This window comes from Leptosomus discolor, chromosome 1 (genome assembly GCF_034619465.1).
Source record: "Leptosomus discolor isolate bLepDis1 chromosome 1, bLepDis1.hap2, whole genome shotgun sequence".
Classification (NCBI taxonomy): domain Eukaryota; kingdom Metazoa; phylum Chordata; class Aves; order Leptosomiformes; family Leptosomidae; genus Leptosomus; species Leptosomus discolor.
This window is the reverse complement of record NC_141391.1, coordinates 65,107,327-65,129,160: the sequence shown is the minus strand read 5'-3', so window position 1 is coordinate 65,129,160 and position 21,834 is coordinate 65,107,327. Positions and strand designations below refer to the sequence as shown.

Here is a 21,834-nt window from a genome sequence, read left to right as displayed (position 1 = left end):
AGACCATGAACAGATGGGGATGGTAGGAGTGACCCCCACTGCCATTCCAGTATCCCTGGCCATCCTCACTCCAACCCTGTGTGGCAGAGCTAATGAGGCTGCATGAAATGCTGCACTGGCAAGGCTATGCATTTTTTGGATGGATTTTTCTCTTTTCTGTGTTTCCTGTCATTTTGTGGTAAACAAACATACTCTTTCCTTGCTGTAACCAGGTTTGTTTCACAGAAGACAAAGCTGATTTCAATTCTTTCTCTGTTTAGCTCCATTTCAGATTTCTTCATTCCACCCACTCTGAGAGCTGGCCTTAGCTGCAGGGCTGACATATTATGGCTGACCTGGGTGCAGAGGCACTCATTTAGCACTCTAAAATGGAAGGTTTTCTTCTATGACAGCTCTCAAAGAGCTATTCCTTGATTTTGGTTTTGTCTATTTAAGCTTTGTCATAATGACAGCAACAACCAACGTAGGTCAAAAAGCTAGCTATTAAACCCAACATTACAGCATTCATCCACACTTCCAATGACATCCTCAGGTCTCCCAAAGATACAACATATTCTTGTAAGTCTTGAGCACATTTTCAAGGGGACAGGAATACCATTTTTTCACCAGTTAACAGATAATTCGCCTGCAGATTTTCAAACTTAATGTTGACTGCATGGTCAATTTTTCATTTTTATGCCTGAACTCAAAAAACCCCACCTGGTTTACAAAGTACTGACATTTAAAAATGAATTAATTAAACAAAAACTATATATCCATTCTGGTTAACTTGAAACATTTTATTTAATTGAAAAAGGTTTTCTTATTTTTTGTTTAGCTTTCAGTTATCTAATTCTGAAACTTTCTTAGCATTTCCTCTTCCAACAAAAAAGCTGTCTTGAAAAGTCAAAAAGTTCATTTCCAAGCTGCCAGAATTAAACATTTAAATGTTTTTTTTGCTCACTCCCTTGCCCTTATTCCCTGATCATTATTTTTTGCCAGATCCAATTGGAGTGTTTCAGTGGCACTGTTTCATAAACTGCGTATTTAGGCAAATGTGCTATGCATTGAGAAAATTAGGCCAGCTCTACCCACAGTAACTGACTTGGGAGAGGCAGTAAAACCAGAGTCTGAGCTGGAAAACGCATACAGTACAATTATAAGAGCATGCTCAATTTAGCTTTTGTACAAGCAAGTTGACTGCAAAATGCATCTTTGCAGCTCATATTAAATTTGTCTGAAAAGGAAATGTCACTTTTAGATGTTAATAGTCAGTGCACTTGCCTATAGATCATAATCCACCTATATAATTATTGTGCCACTTTTTACATAAAGAGTCTCGGGGGAAGTGGCTGGGATCCTTATTTTTCTTGATATCCGAAAGATTTATTGATTTGCCTGACATCTGCAATTCATTTGAGAATGTGCAAGTAGAAAGACTTTTTCATGCATTCCTATTTGAAGAAGCCTTTTGTTTCATAGGTACACTGATAGCTTTTCATGGCATTCATGAAGGTTTTTGGAGAAAAAAAGGTTATCTTTTCTCTTTTATATCTGTAAGATGAAATACTACAAAGAATTGTGGATAGCTACCATTGAGCTAAAATATCATCAAAAATTGGCAGAAACAAGTAGCGGATGGATATGCAGCATATCTTTTGGGACAGCTATCTAGATAGAGATCTGTTATCCTATTTGCTCTATTCAGTCATTGTAAGAAATGCACACCTTTAGTTTCTAAATAGAAGACTATATAGAGAAAATACACTTCATAGTGCCTTACTTAATTAAACTTGGGGGTGGGAAATAAGCCTATATTTTGTTTCAAAATAATCTGGATTATATAAAGGCACTTGTACTAATTTTCTATATATAAGCATCTTCAGCTCCTCATTGGAGCAGATTCATGTGAGTCTGTGGAAAAAGTGTAACAGCACATGTTGGTTAACTTCTGAAAGACTCCTGGAGAAGCCAGAGTGTATCCCTAGCAAACAAGTACTGTTCATTTATTTCAGACTTTGTGTAAAATGGGTGAATTTCTGAAGAAAATCTTCTTCCATAAATAGGATAACAAGAGGGTGCTTTAGTCAGCTGTAACCAGTGTACTGTGCTAGTGCTGCAAAAATTACCTAGGAATACTGGGAAATTCATGTTGGAAGGGACTTCAGGAGGTCCCTCGTGTACCCCTGCTCCAAGCAGGGCCACCTGTGAGGTCAGACCAGGTTGCTCAGGGCTTTGTCCAGCTGAGTCTTGAAACCTTCCAAGGATGGAGCCTGCCCAACCTCCCTGGGTAGCCTGTCCCTCTGACCGCCCCCTGGCCTGCCTGTCCTCACAGGGAAAGGTTTCAGTGCCCAGCCTGGACCCCTCTCGTTCCAGCTCATGCCTGCTGTACCTTGTTGCCCTGCCACACGGAGCTGTGAAGGGCCCAGCTGCCCTCCTCCATCCCCTCCCCGTAGGCACTGGGGTGGCTGTGAGGTGCCCCCAAAGCCATCTCTGCCCCAGGCCGGACAAGCCCCGCTGCCCCAGCCTCCGCCCATGGGACAATGCTCCAGCCCTGAGCACTGCAGGGGTGACCTCGCTCCAGGTTATCGGTGTCTTTCCTGTGCTGGGGGACACCAAACTGGCCACGGTACCCAGATGTGGTCTGACAATGAGTGCTGGGCAGAGGCGACAACCCCTGCCCCAAGCTCCTGGTGGTGCTCCTGCTGATGCAGCCCTGGATGCTGATGGCCGTCTCTGCTGCCAGGGCTCGCTGCTGGCTCCTGCCCAGCTCTCACCCCCAGAGCCCCTTCCCCAGAGCTGCTCCCCAGGCAGTCTGTCCCCAGCCTGTAACATTGCAAGAGACTCTTCCTTCCCAGGTGCAGGACTTTGCATTTGTTTTTTCAATAAGCTTTTACATGTCAGAAGGCCCTGACTTTATCTTCTGCCCTGGGGTATCCCTCTCTGTCCTGCCTCCCCACTACCCAAAATATCCCTGAGCATAACAAAGGTGTCTCCTGACTTTTTATGATATTCTTTCTATTCCATACAGTTTATCGTTGAACAGTGGTATCTTAGATGGGAATATGGTGAACAATTATAAAAGATATAGGGAGGACCTCTGTTAACACTAAAGACGTAGAAAATTCCTAATGATTCCCTTTTTATCCATCAAGTATCGGTCTGTTATTCACTTCACCCTTGTGTTTTCTCAGTCACCTGAAACAGAAGTTTGGGTTTTCCTCTGCAGTAGTGTAAACCTCTCACTGCTACCATGAAACCCTGGAGATACAAGTATGCACTGCTCTCTCATCCCATCAACTTTCTGAAACTATCAGAAATACTTTAAGAGACAGGAAAAGAAAGAACTGTGGTTCCTACAGTTAAACATCTTCACCAACACGCTAAGTGTTAGCTTTTTGTTCAGACTTGTACTTTGCTGTTCTCACCAGACAGATGGATTATTTACCAGGTATCAACTGTGGGTTTTTTTTTTTTTTTTTTTAGGTAACAGCATCTCACAGTTTCCAGCCAGTAACAAATGTTATTTGAAGAGTCATCCATGCCTACTTGTGAGAGACTAGCTACACAGAGCTGTAAGAGCATGGTGGGAGTTCATGATTATAAAAGGAATACAAGCTTTAACTGAAAACCTACAGATTCTTTGCAACAGTGAACAGCATTTGGTTTATGATTTCAGTAAACTGACTTTGCCAACAAGATATCTCTGACTCAGTCAAATTCTGCTCTGACTAATCTTGCAGTTAATGAGGATGCATGGACTACAAGGATGTACAGATGTTTGGATTGGGGGCATAATTTGCCCCTCAACTGCAGCAGAGTTAATAGCTGGAAGCAATCACATGTACAGTGCTTTTAATCAGAGTATGACAAATCAAAGTGTAACAATTATTTCCTTACAAGCAAGCTCTGTATTCCAATAAATAAACCCATAATTAATTGCATTAACATTACTTGAAAAGTGTAAGAGGAAAGGTATGCAAAACAGCAGCTCACGAAATCCTCATTTCCTTGTTATTCTCAGTGTTCCTGGAAGAGACTTGAGTTTAAAACTCACGACAAAGTCATAAGGCACAGGATGGACTGAAATTTCACTTATTTCAGAAAGAAAAGTGAGAATATGGCAATCATGGTAATATAAATGCTTTTTATCTTTCTTTTTGAGTCATTATCTCACTCTTAAAAAAAAAAAAACAAACAATGCACTGAAAGTCTACATGATCTAACTTTTTTGTCAAAAGAATAACTTAAACTCTTTTAATTGAGCTATGACTTCCAAATATCCTATTATAAATCTCTTTTTTCTCAAACATAAAATGTAGGATCCCAAACATCACAGTTATTTCATAAGTAGTATTTAGGCTGAATTAATGCTCTTATCATCAAATTAGAAAATGGGCCTGTATAGGCACTATTCAGATGACAGTTTAAAGTGCAATACTGAAACATTTTGAGTAACTATTAATTTTGTAAGGAAAAATATATATGCAGCCTATTTAATAAAGTCTAAAGCAAAGTATAAATCAATGACTGATAATCAGCATTTAGGTGGAATCACCACAGACTCCGAGCAGCAAGATGTGAAAAAACTGCATGTTATTGAAAGCCCAGCAGTAACTTACCTGCTGCGTTTGTAATTTTCTTTTCTGTCAAAGCCCTTGGTTTTGCTCTCCTTTCTTTAAAAGTAGCTATATCCATAATATATATCTGTCCCCATATGTTCTTTTTTTCCAAATACTACTTCTTTTAGCGTTTAGTGCTCATTTACAGTCTGACTGAAAACTCATTAATAACAACAGAAGGCCTCCATTGCTTTCAGTGAGTTTTGGATCAGATTCATGCTTACCTTGGATGCTTTGTGCAGCTCTGCCAAAGCACCAAGGGATTCATAATACAGGGTAAATACAGGGGCCTCTTGCTTTGTCTATCCTGGTAATTCAAATGCGATCGTAACTGTTCTCTGGCCCTGAGGCAAATGGTAAGAGACCCATGTCTACACTATTACACTTGCCCTCCACAGCAGAGTGGCTGCATCCAAGTTGTCTACTGGGAATAGTCCCTGGCCTCTGCCATTTCCTGAACCATGCCCAGATCTGTCTGGAAGGGAGCCAGCCTGCCAGGTCCAAAACCACGCCAGGGACTGCTCTAGCACTTTCACTGCGCAGTGTTGAGCTGCCGTACCCAGCACATTCCCTGGCACTGGCTCATTTACTAAAACAGATGTAGCTCTTCACCTTGACAGCACTAGTTAACACAATCAGAAATGAGTAGTCAATCTCAGGAAAAAAAGGAAAAATACGGAAGGAAAGCAACCTCCAACCAGATGGGGGTACTGGGGCACTGAGCTTTTGTACAGTTTCACCCTGACTGTATGGGGAGAGCTGGTTCTCCCTAGTTTTGCTGTAGTGTAAATGGAAGTCATACACCACTCTTGCTCTGGTTTGACTTGTACTTGGACCATTCTTTCAAGGCACATGTTCCTTTTCATTAATTACACAGAGAGCTAAGGCCAAGTTTCCAGTTGAGGAATTTCAGTGCCACAAGCTAGGCAGGATGTATCTAAGTCTTAAAGTAGAAACAATCTCTGTCCTGGTCAACAAAAGCATCAGCCCCATAAAACAGAAACCACAAATATAGAAAAAGTTAACAGCTTTTCCACAAAGGAACAAAACCTACAAAAATATATAACACATAATTATGGAAAGAATATATGAAAAAAGGGGAAAATAGTTCCCCTTCTTAGAATTTAATGTCTTTAACAAATCCCAGGATGATGTCAAACATTATTTCTTCATTCACGGGAAACATGACATTCTGTAACCAATAATAAATATATGGTTTTAGTTATCAAGATCGACAGCTATTTGCACTTTATTAGTGACTATTAAATCTGGAAAACATTGGAAAAAGGTATTTTGGTGGATAAATTAATGTAATACAGGAGGAGAAGCTTTTTGTACCTGGGCTATCAGGGAATTTAAAAGCGAAAAAACTTGATTTCCTTGAAACCCGTGGCTGGCATCCAGCAAAATGGAAATTTCACATCAAGCAGCTTGTCATTATACACGTGAATAAGAGAGAACTGATGGATCTTATTAAGTAGCATATGAAAGACAGGATGTTGCAGACAGAAGGGATTCCTGATCTGTGCTCTCACTCTTTCTTGGGAGAGTCAGGAATACACCAAATCCTAGTGGCCAACCCTGAATATTTGTTACATTTACTGTGGTAAGCGGACAGGAGAGGAAAAAAAAAAAAGATGGCGACTGCAGAAATTATGCAGATATTTTTTGATGTAGGAAAGGTAGACAATGTATAAATAAGAACAGGCCATTTTATTTTGGCTCCGGTGTTTAACACTGTGTTTTGTTGCACCTTGACAATTGCACTTGCTGTTTCCTGTTTTGCTCTGACTTACTGTCCAGACATTCCTTGTCCTCGGCATTTGCTAGCTACCCTCAGTACATGTTGTCTTGGGTGTCGTTTCACTGGATAAATGCATATTGCTTTGGAGTAGCTCAGTTTACCCGCATGAAGTCGCACTGCGACTTGCTGTAGCATGACTGTTTACTTTGTCTGCTGAGAGCTGGAGGCAAACAGATGCATCTTATTTGCTGAAAGAAACGGAGCAGGATGAAAACTGTCAAGACAGGATTCCCCCAGCCTGTTAGTGTGTACTACCTGTCTCACCCTCATAGATGTGCTGCTGGCTGCCACTGCTGTCAGAGGCAATAATTATTCATTGATTTATTTCACCTCACAAAGCCTGCCCTTAAATCAGCAATTGTCTAGGATTTCCCCCCGCAGTGATGCTCCTAGAATAGGCAGCAATGAATTTGTGCTGTCACTTCCAGCACCCTTTCTCTCTGAGCTGTGTAAGTGGAGCTATCAGATGGTGTTACAAGCCACTCCAGAAGCCGCATTCTTCGATGGAGCAGGTAAATACAGAAACAGATCACTTTGTCTTTGCTCTGGAAAGTTGCATTTGTGGAAGCTCTTGTTCGAAGACTGGAAAGCAAAGAGAGGAGACACAGGCCATGAAGAACATCAAGTGACAAAATTCACTCTGCTGGAAGTAAATAGCTCCTCTGAAGAATATTGTGTAAGTGTGACACCAATCAGCCAGAGCAGAAGATAATGCTGGTAGTGAGAAGGGAGCCGCTGAAGTGACTGCAAGAATTCCTAGATCTGGTTCAGCCCTTAAGAACCATCAGCTTAATCACTTTTTTGTAAATCACTTTACAGCTCTGGAAAGTATACACCTAGAACAGAATGGTTTCTTCTGCTTTCTTCTCTGATGGACTTGTGCTGTTGGGAAGATAGTGATCTTATTTTACATTCATTTCAGGGACAATCATTACAAGCTATAAACCTTTCCCTCCTTCCTAGACGTAATGTTAAAGGCATCTCAGGGTCAGGTAAACTTTCAGAGTTGGTGAGGGGCATAGATAATGAAAATCCCTTCTTTCCCTGTCTGGAGGACCCTGGATTGTTTGAACTAGATCTGTTCCCAAAATGAGACAAAGAATACTGCTGCTGAAGTGCAGAAAACAGCCTTCTTAAATACTTGTGATGGATGAAGAGTATCCGGACAGGCTGCCACCTCTCCTAATTGATAGTACCTGAGCAAGAACTCGGAACACCCTTTTATTGTAGCAAGTGTGCTAGAATGCAGCCAGTTCATGTATTTCAGAGACTGGGGATTTCATTCACCCCATCTTCTCTAGGAACTGATCTCTGTGGGCCTTTGTGAGGTCTGTTACTAACCACAAAGGGCAAGAAGGACAGCAGCACTGCTTGGCACAATTCCCTGCCTTAGGAGAAGCATTTCTTCCCTCCATGTTCCTATTTTCCCCACCTTTTCAGATCTAATGTGGAAAGAAGTGGCTGACTTTATTCTGTAATAGTTTTGTTTACTGTTAGGTGTGTTGATTGGATGACCAAAAAGTCTATTTCTTGTGTTTGCGTGGTTAAAAAACTGCTGGTGTGCTGGAAAAGGAGGCGGCAATTTGGTAGGAAACACGGCTTCCCTTTTTTAAACTGTTTTCTTCTAACTAATGTGAATGCAACAGTTCTTTTTGAAAGCAGACATTTAAGTTTGTTTACATTTTTGTGTGGTATCTCAGTAACAGAACAGCCATTACTGCTGGGCTTTAGCTGCTGTTGGAAGGAATTATGTGATGAGACACTGTCTCAACCTTCCTCCCCCTCAAACACAGTTGCAAATATTGTAAAAATAAACAAACAAAAAAACCCAAACAAACAAACAGACAAGGATTTGCTACTGCCAACAGCATCACATCAGTTCTATTTACTTTTCCCACAGAATACTTCTACAGAGATTTTTCAGGATCTCTCTCATACCAGCTCTGGCATCAACTGCAACACGGAAGTCTTGGCGTAAGTGACTGTGTTAAGCAGATAAATTATTTGAGCAGATCCTGAGGGACTATCCAAGGAATATTTTTGGATCACCTGTACTGTAATCCTGCCCACAAACTGGGACAGCTATTCTGGAAAACCTCTCGGACAACAATCCCAATTTGCTTTTGAAGTGAGCTTCTAAAATAAAAATTGAATTTAGATATTTCTTTAGCTTGTTTTTAAGTTCATTTTGAAGGGATACAGTGACGGTCAATGACCCTCTGTGAACCTCAAAGCAAGAACATATGGCTATCACAGATGCAGTGTGATAAGCATCCATACTGTGCACAAACCTGTAGCCAACCTGTGGCTAAAAACTGTCACTTTATACTACTAGTACGTCAGCATCATACTGCAATCAGCCCTTAAGTACAAGGGCTACAAGAAATAATGAGATGTGGAACTTCAGGTCTAATTTTTTCAAATGTTTTTTCTTTTAAAAATTGCACCACAAGAAGGATAAAATTCATTTTCATGTTTTTAATTTTAAAATAGGGTGAAAACTCAAGCTAAAAGAGTGCTTGAGGCTTCTTTATTTTCCCACGCACAAGTGGGCCCAGAGAGAAGACAGTTGCCCCAGACTGCTACTCCTACTCCCAGTGCTCCACTTCCACACACTATCTTACCCTCTCAACAGCAGAGTGCAATGGTGCCGACAGAGAATGAGGGTTAGAGCCCCTCCATGTTTATGACCAAGTCTTTTTTCCAATTGCTTTCTAACTGTCTTCTCTTGCTTCTCCATCCAGTCCCACAAAATGCCGACACCTGAACTGGAACACGATCCATGCACATGAGTCTATAGAGTTTCATGGTGAGCTGCACAAGTCCTGTCAAGAATTTTGCGTTGCCACTAACGGGCTGGAGTTTGTGCAGTCACAACTGCATTGCTCTTGGATACCTGAGCCAGTGAGTTTAGAAGTAGCGTGGTTTGTTTATAACTCATCTTTTGTTGCTGTGTAGACATACCCCTAAATGACAAGCTGATGGGTGTTGAAATGGCCACTCTTGAACTTACGTAGGTCCAAATATAAAAAGTCAACACATTTAATTATGAACATTTCCAGTAAGAAAAATTTTACTATGTTTGAGGCAAACAATTTCAATACTTTCCAAACATTTTTGAAAGACTGAACATGAAGGAATATTTATTTCTGCCCAGAATTTCAGAATGCTTGATTTTCATTCCAGGGCAAAACAAAAACAAATGTCACAATGTTGACATTTTCTATGAAAAAGAATTATTACTCTCTACCAAAGCTCTATGCAAAAGATTTAATCCCGAGATGAATGTAAATAAGTTAAAAGAATCTGAACAGATTTCTCCTCAAATTGAGAAATTAATCAGAGACTTTCACTAAAATGTCTGTTCAAATTTAATTCTCCGCTATGTCTCAAATGCCTGTAGTCCTGTAAAATCAAGTGATATGACATTTACTGACAAATAACCATGTTCTTGGTTCATTTCAGGAACGGAAGTGTGCTACAATTTTCTTGTTCTCTTGGATATGTACAATTTTCTTGTTCTCTCAGATATGGCTGATGTCTCTTTGGTTTACAATTAGTGATGTAGTGGTTCCTAAACAAAGTCCTCCATGGTTCTGCATCTTGGATCACAAATAAAAATTACCAAAGACTGCTTACTATTTAAAGAAGCCCAAAACATTGTTAGTAATGAGACAACTTCCCAAAATATTGCTGAATTTGGAACAATGACGTTGCATCAGATGGTGAAGAAAAGACATTGTTATCAAAATAATAATCCTGTAAATGTCTACTTGAATTATCAAAATCACTATTAAAGGTAAGATATTAAAATCTATGGGCTTGAAATGCACTAAGCTGCACCAGTATGGTATGGTTACTGTGCTCCAGTATCAGACAGGATGAAGGGGACACAGATAAATGCAACCTAATGGAAAGAAAGCAAAAAAGAATCAGTATTTAAGTGGAATGCCTACAGTTCTCAGAAATGGACCATGTAAAAGGAACAGAAAAGTCAGTGCAATTACTTCTCAACTTCCTTCCTGTTAAGCAGTGACTAGGTATGAACATGAGAGAGCCTGTACTGGGTCAGACAAAGGTTCTGTCTATTCCAGGATCCTTCTCTGACAGCTGTAAATACAGTATAAGATCATGTCAAATATACAGAGATATTTCCTGTGTGATCCTGGGGCTGAACAGTCTCCTCCAACCTCTAGTTGACTAGACAAGGCTTTGGAGATGTGTGGAGGAGGCTAAGGATTTTATTTTCTTTTCAATACAAGCATTTAAAATGCAAAATAAATACAACAAAGGTTTATGACAACATCTATTCTTTTTTCACCTGAAAATGAGATTTGATTTGTTCTTCTAATAATCTTCAGGTTAAAATTGTTTATGGTAATCACACACAAAGCCTCTTTTCCATGTCAGAACAGAAAAACAAAGCAAATTACATATTATGTGATTTTAGGCTGTAAGAGCAAACAGTGAAATCAACCAGGAAGAGAAATACTATAGTAAAAAGAAATCATCGTAACAGAAACGAAGAAAAATTTCAGCAGTAAAATATACTAGTTTTCAGAGGTTCTGGAATGGAAAATTGTTCTTGGTTTATTATTGTAAAACAGCAGACCTTTTTTGGTGAGAGATTATCTAGACAATTGCAGACTTATAGATGAGGAAAAGATTGCAGGTTAAGGTGGTATCTTTCAGGCTGTAAAAAAGTTCATAGATATTCTGCAAACAGGAATGGAGGGTACTTCCTCTAGACTCTTCTAACCCCGTTTTCTGCTGCAGCAATGCAAACCACAATTATTTCCTCAGAAAAATCACAACTATTGCCAGCAGTTCTGTCTCCTATTTTGTAACTTTCTGCATAGGGCATCTACAGCTAGGCAAGTGCGGGCCTTTTTTTATGTTGTACGTTAAATTCTTACTAGCAGAGCTTTGGCTTCCTCACTCTTTTCTGTAACTACTGCAAGAGATTCAAATTGAGAACAGCAAGTAGTTCATAGTGAATCAGAGAGTGATGACTCTTCTGTGTTTAGATATCTAATCTGAAAATTAGTCACAGAAAGTCACCTTCCCTAGTAATTAAGGCAATTATATAAACAGATATTAATCTCTTTCTGAGAAGTGTTGTGAAGCTTAATTCATTAAAGTTTTAATGCTTTGAGAATTTTACTTGAAAGATGTTACAGAAGGCCAATGCTTCATGTAATCATTCTTCCAGCATTCAAAGATAAAAGGTGAAAACGCAGCTTTCTGTATTACTCATGTTTTGCAAGTTGTTAGTTTTTGCCACAAAGAAAGTAAAACTATTCCATTGTATCAATATAATGTAGGAATAATGAGAAGCAGATAGGAATATTATCTTTATTAAGTTGCTTAAGAGGAAAAGTTGAGTGGCTTAGAGGACAAGGGACTGGTATTTCATCTCTGAAACCCCAGTGGGGGTTTAATTTGAAATCCACTGTTGAGACATTAGCTACACAACAACTTGCTCTAATATGCCGATAGAAATTATTTATTAGCTATCAAAGGGATACCTGCCTTTGACAGGACAGTACTCCTCATATACGCACATTAAATCCTGTTGTTTTCCAAGTTTGAGCCAACTTCAAGAAAGAGTATTTGGAAAGCTTTAGTCCCAGCTAAGTATGTCTAAATATCTGTATTATTCATCAGTTGTAACTAACTTCCTGTGACTTCCAATGCTTAAACTGGAGAATGTGAAATAATTCACTGGTATGTGAAGCTACCTGCCTTGGCAATACCTCACTTAGGAAGCAGATAAAGAAGAGATTCATATAGTTAATGGATGACAAAGTTATTGGGCAAACATTTGAACAATATCGATATTTTGTTAACAATCTAATATTTGTATAACTTTTCTGTTGTTAGTATATAAGTTACTAAACTGTTTTGGAAAGGAATAGGTCACTATAGCATGTATAGACTTGCGTATACAGATCAACTTGCATTGAAACCCTAACAATTATTTACAAAACTTGGGAGCCTATGTATTGGTAACCTAGGTAAAGGAAAAGTCTTCCTGATTTTATTTCTTAGGCACCTAAATCTGGGGTTGCAAATTTGCTCATTTTCTTTTGCTCAGGCACAGAAGTCAAGCATCCATGCCAATCTTTTCTCAACCAGCGGGAAGGAGAGAAGGCATTACACATTCATCTCAATAGCCTGATGGCAGGGAAATTCATCCAGGTTAACGGAAAATCGTTTCCTTTGCTCCTTTCCCTGTAGAATCCACACGAATACTCCCTCTTCCTATCTAAGCATGGGTGATGGGCTGGGAACTATTCTATCTTTTGTTCTGAAGCTGAAACTATTCCCCTTTGTATGGAATAAATTAATACTTGATGACCTAGCAATCTGAGTATCATACATCCATGCTGAGGAAAAGAAAATTCTGTCCTTGCTCCACAAATATTTAATATGAAATGCTTAAACACATAATTGTCTCTTCTTTATATAAGGAATGTTATATGTTGAATAGTTGAAAATATTTGTATATTCTGCTAGAGAGTGTGGTTTTGTGATTAAGGCATTGAATTTTGTTTCATGAAGTCTAGTTTCAGATCTAAGGTCCTGTCTAGAAATATCTCAGTAGGGGCTCTGCACCAGACCATTCAGTTTCTATCTGTGTTGCAAACTAAAGTTTCTACTTGTAGTAATCAGAGAGTAGAAGAAACTTGTGTGTGTCTATTATTGCTAATCTGCACCCAAGTCTTGCTTTATATGGATTAAAAGGAAATCCCTGTCTAACAATACAGCTGTAGCTTCAATGACAACTCTTTTTGTCCTTGGAGAAATCACTTTATCTCAGTTCTCACCTGTTATGGTTTTGCTTATTGAAACCATAATGACAGCAGAAAATCCCTCATTAAACGCAAAGTATTTTGCAAGAAATTGCATAGTATATGATCCCGATCATTGCTTGAACTAGTAGATGCTACTGTCATGCAAAAAAACATGGCCAGGCTTGGCCATCAGGTAATGAAAGTTGTTGTCATTTGATTAATTTTTTTTATTGCCTTTGTGAAAGATGAGTGCTCTCAGTTCAGTTCACAGTAATTCTGCAGCCCATCAGAAAACCACGAATCTGTTCTGTTGTATTCTGGACGATCATTTCCCACAGAGAGGTCAGGAGCCAAAAGGACATCAGCGTTCTCAGGCCTTGAAATTTCTCCTCCAGGCCAGAGGGATGCATGCTGAGGGATCTCTCTGTATTGCACTTTTATTGGCAATGAGGCTTTTATCTCTAAGGCTGATGATCCCATACAGAAACTTATTGATTCCCATAGGTAACTCTCCTTGACCTCAAAATGACCCACAATTTCACTTTCTGTTTTTAGTTAAGGTTGTTGGTAGGTTATAACTTATGGAAATAAAGGGAATTGCACATTACAGAGTGCTGCTCCAGGCCATGTCTTCAATTTTAATGAATTTCTATTAAAATTAATTTCATTTATCTCCTATAAATAAACTACTACAAATGACAAAAAGAAAAAAGGAAGAGTTATCCAGGCACTTACTATGCATTAGGAAATAGGTGATAAAAATTCAGAAGGTAAGACATGGACAGTTTCCAGTTTTACACAACAGATGCCACTCTGCTTATTGCTCTCTTACTACTTTGCATCAGAGGTTAAACAAAAGATTTTTTTTCCAGCTGTTACCCTAGAAATTAACTGGACACATGAAGTACATGAAAAAAGGCAAACTGTAAAAAACACCCACATACATTCACCTGTATTTCTTTGTAACTTTCAATCCATCTGCTCATCATTGAACTATTCATATGTAACCGCACTTAGTATACAGTAGCTTCTTAGCTCATAAAATATTGATTCAGGTTTTTTTATCGTATATCTTTCTTGAACTTTGATCTTTCATACTTAGTGCTGCATTGATGAAATATTTAGAAGTACAATATTTTCCATGTGAAAGGTAAATTTAGGTTTTTTATGGTAGCCTCTGTTAATGCACTAGCTTCAATCCACAGGAGACCCAAGCTGAACTCTATCTTGGTCACATTTAGTCGAAAATTGCATTTGCAAAAATCCTCCATCCCAAAGCAACATTTTCTTTTTTAAGGTAAAGGTCAGTTTTGTGACTTGGTTGGAGTAAGCTTACCATACTTCCTCACCAGGTACATTGAGAGAGCCTTAAGAAGATACATTCAAAGAGGTGACTTTAATAGTTACTTCCCAGTAGATAAAAATGTATTATCTATATAATAAAATGAGACAAGACCCCCAGCTTAAAAAAAAAACTACAACACCCCCCCCCCCAAAAGCTTTCTACATATATTTATAGGCATTGAATGTTATCAAGTAATTTCGTCAAAATAGGCAAAACTACTGCAATATCTCTTTTAAAAATTTCATCAATTCATATACTCAGAATAACAAAGAAGGCATTCTTGTGAGGTTGAGAAATGACGAAGTCTCAGTTCACAGCTCATGGCTGAATTCAGCATCTAGGAACATGCAAGGTCCAGCTACAGCTTTTTGAAGGTCTGGAGGACTCACAAGGGTTCTGTCCACCACGATTTCTCTGATAGCTGGTTGGAACCTTTCTACCAGTGTCTCTTGTTTCCACCTAGCCACTAACTTTTATGAAAACTGTAAAAACTCAATTAGTTTTTGACACCTTTATCTCCCTGATGTATTTGGTTGAAACGGGATGTGGCTGAAGGCTGCCCAAACTCTTAGGGACAGCGAGATAGGGTGGCATGCAGATGAACACATATCCAGAGTAAGCACAAACAGCTGCTTCTGTTATATTATAACTGCATATATCAGGTTATGATACTAAAATCAATGGAGTAGTATATACTTAAGAAATTAGACAATGAATAAGAAGATAACCTATCCCATTCTCTACTGTTTTGTTTCATATTTCAAAAATAAGACACGGGCCTTCTCCCCCCAAAAATGTGGCAGGATCAATAGCCCAACTGCAGTGCATCTACACCAGTGCATGCAGCATGGGCAACAAATAGGAGGAGCGGGAAGCCATTGTGCATCTAGAAAACTATGATATAGTTGCAATCATGGAAACATAGTGGGATGACTGGTATAACTGGGAGTGCTGCAATGGATGGCTATAAACTCTCCAGAAGGGATAGACAAGGAAGGAAAGGCAATGGGGTAGCCCTGTATGGTAGGGAGTGTTTTGACTGCCTAGAGCTTGACTACTGAGACGAAAAGGTCAAGTGTTTACGGGTAAGAATCAGGGAAAAGGACAACATGTCAGATATCATGGTAGGAGTCTGTTTTAGACAGCCCAATCAGGAAGAAAAGACAGACGAAATATTCTATAAACAGCTCCACGATCGCTAGCCCTTGTTCTCATGGGAGACTTCAACTTACAGATGTCTGCTGGAAATACAATACGGTGGAGAGGAAACAGTCCAGGAAGTTCCTGCTGTGTGTGTAAGGTAAATTCTTGACAGAGCTGGTGAGGGAGCCAACTAGGGAAGGCGCCCTGCTGGACCTGTCTGTGAGCAGAGAAGGACTTGTGGGTGATGTGAGGGTTGGAGGCTGTCTTGGGCATAGCGGTCATGAAATGATAGAGTTTTTGATTCTCAGACAAATAAGGAGGGGGGGAGTCAGCAGAACTGACACCTTAAAATTCCAGAGGGCAGACTTTGGCCTGTTTAGGGGCCTGGATGACAGAGTCCTTGGGAGGCATTCTTGAAGGGCAAAGGAGTCCAGGAAGGCTGGACATTCTTCAAGAAGAAAATCCTAAAGGCGTAGGAGGAGGCTGATCCCATATGCCAAAAGATGAGCCAGCAGGGATGATTGGCCTGGCTGAACAGAGAGCTTTGGCTGGAACTTACGAAAAAAAGGAGAGTTTCTGCCCTTTGGAAGAAGGGGCAGGCTACTCAGGAGGACTATAAGGATGTTGTGAGATTATGTAGGGAGAAAATTAGGAAGGCCAAAGCCTAACTAGAGCTTAATCTGGCTACTGCTGTAAAAGACAATAAGAAAATGTTTCTACAAATACATTAGCAACAAAAGGAGGGCTAAGGATAATCTCCATCCTTTATTGGATGTGGCTGGACACACGGTGACAAAAGATGAGGAAAAGGCTGAGGTACTTAATGCTTTCTTTGTTTCAGTCTTTAATAGCAAGACCAGTTGTTCTATGGGTACACTGTCCCCTGAGCTGGAAGACAGGGATGGGGAGCAGAATGAAGCGCCCATAATCCAAGGGGAAATGGTTAGTGATCTACTACACCACTCAGACACACACAAGTCTATGGGCTGGATGGGATCCACCAAAAGGTACTGAGGGAGCTGGCAGATCTGCTCACCAAGCCACTTTCAATCATCTATCAGCAGTTCTGGCTAAACGGGGAGGTCCCAGGGGACTGGAAGTTAGCAAATGTGACGCCCATCTACAAGAAGGGCTGGAAGGAGGATCCAGGGAACTACAGGCCTGTAAGTCTGACCTCGGTGCGGAGGAAAGTTATGGAGCAGATCATCTTGAGTGCCATCACATGGCACGTACAGGACAACCAGGTGATCAGGCCCAGTCAGCATGGGTTTATGAAAGACAGGTCCTGCTTGACTAACCTGATCTCCTTCTATGACAAGGGGATCCGCTTAGTGGATGAGGGAAAGGCTGTGGATGTTGTTTACTTGGACTTCAGCAAACCCTTTGACACCGTCTCCCACAGCATTCTGCTGGAGAAACTGGCTGCTCAAGAGTTGGAAGGCTGTATGCTTTGCTGGGTAAAAAACCAGCTGGATGGCCAGGCCCAAAGAGTGGTGGTAAATGGAGTTCAATCCAGTTAGTGGCCAGTCACAAGAGGTGTTACCCAGGGCCTAGTATTTGTGTGAGTTCTGTTTAATATCTTTAGCAATGATCTGGATGAGGGGACCAAGTGCACCCTCAGTAAGTTTGCGAACGACACCAGGTTGGGCAGCAGTGTTGATCAGCTCAAGGGTAGGAAGGCTCTGCAGAGGGATATGGACAGGCTGGATCGATGGGCTGAGGCCAATTGTATGAGCTTCAATAAGGCCAAGTGCCAGGTCCTGCACTTGGGTCACTACAACCCGATGCAGTGCTACAGGCTTGGGGAGGAGTGGCTGGAAAGCTGCTGGGCAGAAAAGGACCTGGGTGCTGGTCGACAGACAGCTGAACATGAGCCGGCAGTGTGCCCAGGTGGCCAAGAAGGCCAACAGCATCCTGGCCTGTATCAGACATAGTGTGGCCAGCAGGACCAGGGAAGTGATCGCGCCCCTGTCCTCAGGACTGGTGAGGCCGCATCTCGAATCCTGTGTGCAGTTTTGGGCCCCTCACTGCAAGAAAGACAGTGAGGTACTGGAGCGTGTCCAGAGAAGGGCAACGGAGCTGGTGAGGGGTCTGGAGCACAAGTCTTGTGATAAGCACCTGAGGGAACTGGGATTGTTTAGCCTAGTGAAAAGGAGGCTGAGAGGAGACATTATTGCTTTCTGCAACTACCAGAAAGGAGGTTGTAGCGAGTTGGGTGTTGGTCTCTTCCCCCAAGGAACAAGCAACAGGACAAGAGGTAATGGCCTCAAATTGCACCCAGGGAGGTTTATATCGGAGATTAGGAGGAATTTCGTCACCAAAAGGCTTGTCAAGCATTGGAACAGGCTGCCCAGGGAGGTGGTCGTGTCACCACCCCTGGAGGTATTTAAAAAATGTGTAGATGTGGTGCTTAGGGACATGGTTTAATGGTAGACTTGGCAGTGCTAGGTTTATGGTTGGACTCAATGATCTTAAAGGTATTTTCCAACCTAAATGATCTATGGTTCTATATTGCCCATTTTGAATATGCTGCACACACCTCTTAAGACAAGCTGGACAGACAGAAGTGAAGAAGCAGAGGAAACAATCTAGTTTTTTTCACTCTGAATTTTAAATTCACAAAATTTTGTGTTTGACATTCTACTAGGGAGAGAAGTTTCTGTCTACAGTGCACTGACTATTTTCAACAGGTGGCTTTTTTTTGTTTTCAATCAGAAATGTAATGTGAAGACTGGAGTCAGTGTTGTAACTGATTTGCAGAACCAGGATTTACTTCAACTTTAATCATTTAGAAGTTAAAACTTTACCAGTTCAATCATCTAGGCTTTCCTCATAACCAATGAGAAAGATATATGGGAAGAATGAAACTCTCAAAATGTCTGTCTCTTTAGAGCCTAAGGATTTGATGCCTACATATCGAGCTTTTAGATGGACAAAGTTAAGTCAGAAGCATCTCACCCTTATAGAGCAGCCTATTTAATCTGTTAACATCAGGATGAATTTTCAGTATTCATAAGATCTATAAATTTGTTTCAGTACAACATTAAACCCTTTACTATCTTGACAAGACAAATAATTGATAATGTCTGAGGACTGTAGTCTCAAAAACCTTTAGCAAAATGGCAAGGTTTGCTTCTTTTTATAGTTGGCTTTTGAACTACATATAAAAGATGTTCCCTAGATGCTGGAAAGCCAGGATATCAAGTAATCTCTGGGTATGTCCATAAATGTATGTAAATGACAGGAAAGACAGGAATAAAAGGATAGACAAAGAAAATAAATATAGTTTGCTGCGCAGCTCTCTGTCTCAGCTTTATTTAGAATAATAATGGCTGTATCACCAAATTTAGAATTTCATGGAAATGAAATAATTAAACCTTAAAAAACAGTCTTCAACTTAAAGTATATGGTATCTACCAGACATCTAGCCATATATTTCATGTGAAGTATTTCTATAGATTGATACCATAAACTCATTTTCACATGATGTAACATCTGTGTTTATTTGACTGAGACTGCTGGAATCTTGAAAACAATCCATTTAAATTTCTGTCGTACAAATATTTTGGTAAAAATGTTGACATCTCAGAGAAAACCTGAAGACCTGTAATTTTTATATGCAATGTATTTTCTATACCTGTTTCTTATGACTACAACAGACCTTTCTTTAAAAAAACCCAAACAAACAATGGTTTTGTTTTGTATTTTCGCCTACTTTATCAGCTTCCTATTATAAGACAGTTTTTGGTGCTGAAGAAATACACTATACAGAAGCACAGAGATTTGTCTTACCTTCTGGCTCCCTGATCTTACGTCCTGCTGCAGATTTTCGTAGCACGCTCCGTCCTGAGTTGAACAAACTAGTTAACTCATCAAGGGGACTGGTCAATGACCTTGAGTTTGTAGGGCTGTATGGAAATGAAGATGATGAGTTTGAGTTCAATTTCCTGTGATCTGCTCTTGCCACCTTTGGGGAGTAAGGCAGTTTGGAGAATGGAGAAGATGAGCATCCAAGCTGAGCAGGATTTGGTCTCTGAGATACCTTTGACAGATCTGAGTTTGTACCTGTTTTCCCTGCATTAATCAGAAAACTAGCACAAGTCTCTGGAGGAAATGCAAAATGTGTGGAAGCCCGGTAGGAAATAGGAGGCGGTACAGGAGGAGGGGGTGGTGGGAGAGGAGGAGGTGGTGTGGAAGGAGGAGTCACTTTGCTGGAAACATTGAACACAACCAAGCCTGGAGATGCTGGTCTTTCATTCTCCCCTTTCTGGCTTTTGGAGTACTGTGGTGACAGTGGACTTGAGCCTTCTGACTGCACAGGGTATTTCAGGTTGGTTTCCAAGACAGGAAGCTTCTTGACTTCTAGTGGTGTTAGAGGTGATTCATCAGAAGCAGGTGAACATGTGACAGGGGTTGGAGGAAATACAAGAAGTGGTGGCCTGTGGGGGAGCAAGTTAGGGAAAGGAGCTGGAATGTCACATGAGTCTTTGTAGATCAAAGCTGCTTGACTGTTTCCATCCAATGTTCCATCTTCACTGTTAACAATTTTTTTGCTTTCAAACAACAGAGGAGGAGATCCAGTCACTACTGGAATTATTCCATTACCATTGCTTCCTTCTTCTGGTAGAAAATACTTCATTTCTTCATATACAGACTCTCCTTGTTCTGGACTTTCTGCTTCAGCAGAACCGCTTTTCATTGCATTCCCTACCATTTCAATATAGACAGGCTCATTTTCCTCCTCTTCTTGTGACATATAGAGACTCAACACGCCATGTTGTGGCCCATCAGCAGAAGCTGCTCTCTGTACTGTCACAGTGTCATAGCCACCTGGTTTAGCTACTGTGCTCACCTGTTTTACATCCCCAGGCTTTTGGCCAGGTATTTCTTCGTAAGAGCCAGTAAGTTTCGTATTGGGACTTCGTTTTGGTTTTCTGGGAGGTATTTTTTTCATGGTACTATAGTCATCACTGTGTGGCCTTGGACGAGTCAGTACTAGGAAAGTGAAAAAGGTCTGTGTTATTAACAGATCAAAGTCAGATTTTTGTTACACAGGTCTACTATTTTAAGCCTTCAAAAGTTGCCCATATAGTCTGACAATGAGCAGCAGTCACAAACACAGGGATTCAGTATAAATATTTCAAGGAACGAAACGCAGAACTTTCAGCTTCCAAACCACAAGCCTCTGCTACCTGGTCATATAATCAGCTTTGGTAATCTCTACTGCCACTAAAAGATGAGGACTAACACCTGAGGAGATATCTTTTGAATCCAAATGTTCACGCAAGATCTGTAACACATGGAAATATGTGCTTGTTATTCCTTTTGCCCCAAGGGAGGGGGGCATGCTTTTAAAGAAGCAGGAGTTTCAGCATGGTACTGCTTTGACACAAATGTTATTGCCAGTAACTGAAGTATCCCCCTTTTATGTAATACCTATGAAACTCTAATTATAGGCAGATATTATGCCTATCTCTTCTTCTTTTGTACTGCAGGTGTGCAAATAATTTATAAAGTTAGGGAATCCCATAGCCTAAGGGCAATTCCCCAGCTGAGTATACAGTTAACTAAACTAAATGTCTTTTCATAGCCTCCAGGCGTGTACGGAGGGGAGAGACTAGATACCTAGGTGATTGGTGTTTTAAGATCAAAATTAGATGGTATAAATCAGAGCTGATTCTGGACACAGACTCAGAAAATGGACACAATTCTTGGAAAATGAGTATATGTCAGGGAAACTGGCCCTACTGTTTCATATATATGAAAAGAACTCCAAAGTTATTTTGTGAGTGTATACAAGCATTAATGTTAAGACCACACATACATACATAAATTGTCATTTTTTCAAAAACCTCGCTAGATCTTTTTGGTTAAATCAACCATCTCTTGCAGATCTGGTCACAGAAAGCCAAAACTACTACAGAGCTCCTTAAACCATATATTTTAAAAGTATATTGGACACAGTTCATCTCTCCTTACACAGAACTTGAATGACGAAGGAAGAGGATAAGAAAAATAGACTTGCATCTAATGAACTGGACACGAAAACAGTAATTATTTTGTAAGAGGAAGCTGCAAATTTTTCCATCCATTGTATGCAGGATTAGAGAATGGTTATCCACAGCTTTAAACCTAACCTGAAGG

At 40.3% G+C, this 21,834-nt stretch overlaps 1 protein-coding gene across 1 annotated transcript in view; it reads right to left on the bottom strand.

Moving 5' to 3' along the window:
* MYO16 (myosin XVI) overlaps positions 1-21,834 on the bottom strand; it is a 299,406-nt gene that overhangs the window by 23,417 nt on the left and 254,155 nt on the right. The window contains exon 31 of the mRNA XM_086482083.1: positions 19,483-20,685. Coding sequence (XP_086338209.1) covers positions 19,483-20,685 — 1,203 coding nt within the window. The remainder of the gene's footprint in view (positions 1-19,482; positions 20,686-21,834) is intronic.